Raw genomic sequence first — 7,319 nt, 5'->3', positions numbered from 1 at the left:
TTCCGACGCCCCTCCCCCAAGTCCCTCCTCCCTATCTTTTATCTTAGCCTGCTGGACAAACTTTCCTCATTCCTGAAGAAGGGCTAATGCCCGAAACGTCGATTCTCCTGTTCCCTGGATGCTGCCTGACCTGCTGCGCTTCTCCAGCAACACATTTCCATCTCTACCTTGTGAGAGCCCCGCCATTCTGTCAAGGAGATGCCATGATGGCTGGCAGGTGTTGGATACCACTGGACAAGAGGCATTTACGACTGGCATCCATGCATCATGCCTCCAGCAGCTGCTGCCTAGTGTGCGCAATGGGCTGTTTGGAGCCAGTGATGAGCTGCTTCTGCCAGGAGGATGCGCTGGTTTGTTGTTGGCATCTCACTGCTGAGTGTTGAGAATCATGCCATGGTGCCTGCGAAAAGCTCAAATGATGGAGTGAGATGATCACCATGTCAAGATGGGCCTCAATGCACGTCACCCAATTCTGCCATAGATCTTGCTTTAGCCCATATCACTGAGATGCCCCTCTACAAGATTCCATCCAATGTTTTTACTTCAGCCTACAGAGCAAGAGTGGTCATCCTCACAAAAATTACAAAACTTCTTCTACCCAAATTGCAAATTCAGTGAATTTTTCTCATTGCCAACCTCAGACATTAAATAGATTTGAAATTCAGCCCAAAAGGCCAAGTAATCAAAGAAGATTAAAGTTTAAATAAAGCTCAAAGATCAGTGGAGTTCTGGATAATATAGAAGGTTGTCAAAGGGTACAGCAGAATATAGATCAATTATAGACTTGGGTGGAGAAATGTCAGATGGAGGTCAAGCCAGGCAAGTGTGAGGTGCTGCACTTTGAGAGAGCAAATACAGTCAGAGAGATGCACAACACGAAAACAGATCCTTCGGTCCAACTCGTCCAAGCTGACAAGATATCCCAACCTAATCTAGTGCCACCTGCCAGCACCCGGCCCATATCCCTCCAAACCCTTCCTATTCATATACCCATCCAAATGCCTTTTATATATTGCAATTGTACCAGCCTCCACCACTTCCTCTGGCAGCTCATTCCATACACATACCACACTGTGAAAAAGTTGCCCTGTAGGTCTCTTCCATATCTTTTCCCTCTCACCCTAAACCCTATCACTGAACCCAGGGAAAAGACTTTGTCCATTTATCCTATCCACACCCCTCATTTTAAAAACCTCTATAAGGTCACCCCTCAGCCTCCGACGCTCCAGGAAAAACAGTCCCATTCTATTCAACTACTTCTCTATAGCTCAACATCCTTGTAAATCTTTTTGAACCCTTTCAAGTTTCACTACATCCTTCCAATAGGAAGGAGACCAGAATGTTAAGGAAACAATTAAGAAAAAGCTTACAGTTAATAGTAGGATCCTGAATAGCACTGATCTAGAGGGATCTTGGGGTTCAAGTCCATAACTCCCTCAAAGTGGCCATGCAGGTAGGTAGGGTGGTAAAGGAAGCATATGGCGTGCTTGCCTTTATTGGTCAGGGCATTGAATTCAAGAGTCAGGATATCATATTGCAGCTTTACATGACTTTGGTTAGGCCACACAGAATATTGTATTCAAGTCTGGTTGACACACTATAGGATGGATGTAGAGGGTTTGGTGAGAGTGCAGAAGAGACTTATTAGGACGCTGCCTGGATTAGAGGTTATGAGCTATAAAGGAGAGGCTAGAAAAACTAGGGTTGCTTTCTACGGAGTGGCAGAGGCTGAGGGGAGACTTGATAGAAGTCTATAAAAGTTATGAGATGCATAGATAGGGTTGACAAATGTTATCCTAGAGTTGAAATGTCTAATACTAGGTGGCATGTATTTTAGGTGAGGGGGAGAAGCATTCGAAAGGAGCTGTGAAGGAAAAAAAGTGTTTTTTTTAAAAAAAGTGTGATAGATGGCTGTAACACACTGCCAGGGGTGGTGGATGAGGCAGATATGATTGGGGCATTTAATGGACTTTTCGATAAGCACATGAATATTCAAGGAATGGAGTGATATGGACCAAGGGCAGGCAGAAGGTATTAATTTAATTTGGTGTCATATTTGGCACATTGTGCAGCGAAGGGCCACTCCTATGCTGATCTATGTTCTATCATCATCATTATTTCAAGAATGGAATGACTACCTCCCAAATCTTGGACTGTCCTTTTGGACAGCACTGTGGGTCTATCTGCGCCATGGACAACAACAGTTTAAGATAAAACAACTCATTACCAACTTCGTCAGGGCAATTAAGGAAGGATAATAAGTCAAATGACAGTGACACCTACATTCCACAAACAAATGACGAAGTTAGAAGTCACACAACACCATGTTATAGCCCAACAGGTTTATTTAAAATCACTAGTTTTCAAAGCGCTACTCCGTCAGATTCAAACCATCATCCCTCAAAAACAAAACATGTTGGAGAAACTCAGCATATCTAGCAGTATCTGCAGAGAGAGAAACAAAATTAATGTTTTGGGTCCTGCATGACTGCTTCAGAACTGAAAGGAGCTAGAAAATTGTGTTTTTTTAAAAACACTTGACAGGGAGAGGAGATCTTTCCACTGGTGCTACCAGACTTGTTGGATTTCTCCAGCACTTCTGTTTGTATTTAAGATTTCTACCTTCTACAAAATTTGACTTTTGCTACCACTAAAGCTAAATTTTCACTAGATGCAAACAAATTGGGCAACATAATTTGCTCTGATGTTAAAGTAGAAAGTATAATCATTACTGAAAGAGTTAATTGGTAAGGGCCTTGAAATGTCTTCTGAAATTGGAATAATTTACAGCTTTTTGTTGTAATAAAGTTGCAAATTTAAAAATGCAAAGCATATCAGCTCATCCTATTAAATCTTCAAATCATACTCCATAATAGAACTCAAACTGACTATAACAAAGCAAAATCATTACCTTGAGGTGAAATAATGATCCGTGCTGGCTCTTTTAATGACACAAGTTGCTGAGACTTAGAAAGCTGTATCTTTGTTTGCTGACTACTGAACAAAGCAGATTGTCTATGCATCTGCTGGGAATCTGGTACCTTATAACCAGGCAATGGCTGCACTTGACTAGTATTCAATGCTGATTGCTGCGAAGAATATTTCATCTTGAAATTTAGATGGTTGTGCTTTTAAAAAGGAAAAAGTTAGTTGAAAAGACCAAATACAAAAGTGATCAAATTCTACACCACTGACATTAAAAAATCTAAGTTACCTTTCTTTCTTCAACAGCAAGAACCTTACTTTTGCTCCATTTCTGCTTTGATGATTTTTCTGCAGAAATAAAGTTGAGAATAACACTGAACGTTAAATTCATGAAAGTAAAATCAAGAATACATTGGTACAACTTATGGATGGCAATTTCTACTTTTACAAGGTAATGAAAATCTGAAATCCCAAAAACCCTTCAGACTAAGTGGTAGTGTATAATTCAATTTTTAAAAAAATGTGTTTGGCTCAATATTTCAGTCTCCTTTTCATCACATTGACAAGGAAGATACTTGTGTGATCTGTACAGTGTACAACTGGGGCACTGTAATCAGCAAGGGTGGCTGTTTGAGTGACACAAGGTTATGTAACCATGACAGTTTAACTGGTGGAGGCCAACACATCATAATGGTCAACTAGACAAGGAACTGAAATGTGTTCACCAAACTGGATCCCAGAATATGCTTTCAGGAGAGGATGTCTGTTAAAAGAGGATGTCTGTTAAAAGAGGATGTCTGTTAAAAGAGGATGTCTGTTAAAAAAAGGATGTCTGTTAAAAAAAGGATGTCTGTTAAAAAAAGGATGTCTGTTAAAAAGAGCATGTCTGTTAAAAAGAGCATGCATTTGTTAAAAGGTTTATAGAACAAAGAAAATTTACAGTCCAGGAACAGGCTCTTTGGTCCTCCAAGTCTGAGCCGATCCAAATCCACTGTCTAAACCTATCACCCGATCCCCAAGCATCTGTATCCCTCTGCTCCCCACCTACTCATTCATATGTCCAGACGCATCTTAAATGAATCTACCGTGCCTGCCTCTGCTGGCAACGTGTTCCAGGCATCTAACATCCTTGTGTAAAGTACTTTCCATATGTATCCCCCTTAAACTTTTCTCCTCTCACCTTCAGCACGTGACCTATCATTATTGAATCCCCCACCCTGTGAAAAAGCTCAAGTCTATCCACCCTGTCTACACCCTTCATGATTTTGTAGACCTCAATCAGGTCCCTTCTCAATCTCCTTTTTGCTAATGGAAACAATCGTAACCCACTCAACCTCCTTTCATAGCTAGGATCTTCCATACCAGGCAACATCCTCATAAACCATCTCTGCACCCTCTCCAAAGCATCCACATCCTTTGGTAATGTGGCGACCAGAACTGTACACAATATTCTAAATACGGCCAAACCAAAGTCTTGTACAATTTTAACATAACCTGCTAGCTCTCTTATACTCAAATTAATTATTTTCTGGAGGAAGCGGGGGCATGCAATGCAAAGGCAAAGGGATCTATCTTCCCTTTTCCTATTCAAGCTGCCCAAAAGTAGGTCTATAACAAAATAGCACAATACATCATTGAATGCTGCAACAGAATTCACCCATTCTATGGTGGATTATTTGCCCATTGGGCAAACACTTGGAATGAAACAGCCAGAGTCCAACTTTGTCTCTACATGGACATGCAAGAGTTTCTTTACACCTTTTTTTAGTACATTTCCATATTGTCTACTCATTTTTTTTTAGGATACACAATTAAAAAAAACAATGGACAGGAAAAGTGACATGAAGACATTATAGTTAAAATATTTAAGGAATACCAAATTATCATTTAACAATATGAAAGTGCTGAAAACAAAATAAAGTTAAGTGAGCTACATTCAAATTTAACACATTTTGGATAGTGAAGCATTGTTCTGGTGTACACAAACTAACTGGAATTCGCAAGTCACACTTAGCCATTAGCCAGCTTTAATATAGATCACAAGTGATAGTGGATGATCAGAGAACCATAGATAGATAGAATCCCTACAGCGTGGAAGGAGGCCATTCAGCCCATCTGCTCCACACCAGCCATCCAAAGAGCATTCGACCCAGACCCATTCCTCCTACTCTATCCCTGTAACCATTCATTTTTCACTGCTAATCCACCTAGCCTGCACATCCATGGACACTGTGGGTAACTTAGCATGGCCAATCCACCTAACCTGCACATCTTTGGATTGAGGGGGGAAACTGGACCACCTGGAGGAAACCCACATAAACAAGGGAAAACGTGCAAACTTCACAAAGGAAGTCCCTTGAGGGTGGAATAAAACCTGGGTTCTTGGCACTGTGTGGTAGCGGTGCTAACCACTGAGCCACCATACCACCCCTAGGTAGCCCTCCTTAAACTACTTCAATATACAGTGAATATATTTATTCAATGTTACATACTTTAAGGATTAAGGTCTAGGTCTATAATTCAGATAGTCAGTTTCAAAACCCATTTATAAAACATTTTAGACCTAAACTGTAACATTATAGTACAGTGTACACTTTAAAATGACAAATTCTAGTTATGTTGTTATAATAAATTTTACTTTTGCTGCAAATGTAGAGAGGGAGACACAGTAGCATTAAGGTAAAGTCACTAACAACTCAAGATTCCTGAAGAAGGGCTTATGCCCGAAATGTCGATTCTCCTGTTCCTTTGATGCTGCCTGGCCTGCTGCGCTTTTCCAGCAACACATTTTTAAACAACTCAAGATGCCCAAGCTAATGTTGTGGGACAAGGATTCTAATCCCACCATAGAAGATGGAGTTTCAATTCAGTAAAAGTCTTGAAATACAAGCTGGTTTAATGGTGACTGCATAACCACTGTCGACTTTTGTAAAAGCTGATTGATTCACTAATATCCTTCTTTGCCTGGCTGAGTTTATGTTTGTCTCCAGTCTCTCAGCATATTTAATAGCTTTCTCAAACGGGCTAGGCAGGCCACTCAGACACAGGAAGATTAGAGATGGGCAATAAATGCTGACACAACCAGTGATGGTCATATCCCATAAATGGATTTTAAAATAATGACTAAAGGTTAACAGGAAAAACCATGATCTTATCATAAAATGTGCATTGTATCAAGCAACCAGCTGTAACTAGAGGCATCTACAACTACACATAACACACGTACATGTCTCAGTGATCATATTCCCACTTGAGTCATAAGATTGTCGGTTCAAGTCTTATTCCTGTAGATTTACGCTAGACAACACTGACTATATGAATACATTGCACTAATCAGAGGTGCTGTTGTTTGGATCAACATTACTGAGGCCATATAAAGTTGCACTATTGACAAAAGATAGAGGTCTTGTCCATTGTTTATCCTTAGTTGACACATGACTAGTAATTTATTAAATTACTGTTTGTGAAAGCTTGCTATGCTTAAAGTGGCTACCATATTTTTAAATTAAAAATACACATTAGTAATTTGATGCATCATTGCTGTGAAGCACTTTTTATTCCTTTTTTCTCTCAGGATCTGGGCATCATCGTTAATGCAGGATTTATTGCTCATTCCTAATTACCCTTGAATGGAGTGGCTTGTGCCATTTCAGAAGGCAGTAAGGAGTCAACCACACTAATGTGGATCTGGAACCAGCTCAAAGTGACGTTACCTTCCATAAAAGGTCATTAGTGAACCAGATAGCTTTTACAATAATTGGTAATAGTTACATGGTTATTAGGCCAGCTTTTAACTTATTTTTTTATGGAATGCAAATTCCACATGTGGGGTTTAAACAGGCATCCCAAGAATGATGGGCTGGGGATCTAGGTTACAACTCCAGTGCATTATCACTGTGGTACCACCTCCACAACATAGACACTTAAAACAAATGCAGCAAATTCAAAATTTTATGGCAAGTTGATTGAAAAATTTCTTATCACAGACAAGAGGCTGTACAAGATTATCTATGATATAATCTATTAATCCATTAATAGGGCGTTATGGCTAGCACTGCTGCCTCACAGCTGCAGAGACCTGGGTTCAATTCCTTGGGCAACCGTCTGTGGAGTTTGCTCATTCTCCCAGTGAATTTGTGGGCTTCCTCCAGGTACTCCAGTTTCCACCGCAGTCAAAGATGTACAGGCTAGATGGATTGGCCAACTAAATTGTCCATAGTGTCCAGGAATGTGCAGGCTTGGTAGATTAGCTATGGGGAATGCAGAGTTACAGGGATAGGGTTGGGGTGTGGGTCTGGGTGGGACACTCTTTAGAGGGTTGATGTGGACTTGATGGGCTGAATGACTCGCTTCCACACTATAGGAGATTCTACAATTCATAACTGTGGGCAGCT

At 40.4% G+C, this 7,319-nt stretch overlaps 1 protein-coding gene across 1 annotated transcript in view; it reads right to left on the bottom strand.

Moving 5' to 3' along the window:
• The window catches only part of LOC122554708 (bromodomain-containing protein 3-like), a 113,947-nt gene that overhangs the window by 32,611 nt on the left and 74,017 nt on the right, over window positions 1–7,319 (bottom strand). The window contains exons 12-13 of the mRNA XM_043700084.1: window positions 3,215–3,273; window positions 2,912–3,128 (exon numbers count right to left, since the gene is read on the bottom strand). Of these exons, the coding sequence (XP_043556019.1) occupies window positions 2,912–3,128; window positions 3,215–3,273 (276 nt within the window). The remainder of the gene's footprint in view (window positions 1–2,911; window positions 3,129–3,214; window positions 3,274–7,319) is intronic.

This window comes from Chiloscyllium plagiosum, chromosome 11 (assembly GCF_004010195.1).
Source record: "Chiloscyllium plagiosum isolate BGI_BamShark_2017 chromosome 11, ASM401019v2, whole genome shotgun sequence".
Classification (NCBI taxonomy): Eukaryota; Metazoa; Chordata; class Chondrichthyes; order Orectolobiformes; family Hemiscylliidae; genus Chiloscyllium; species Chiloscyllium plagiosum.
This window is presented reverse-complemented; position numbering and strand designations above follow the sequence as displayed.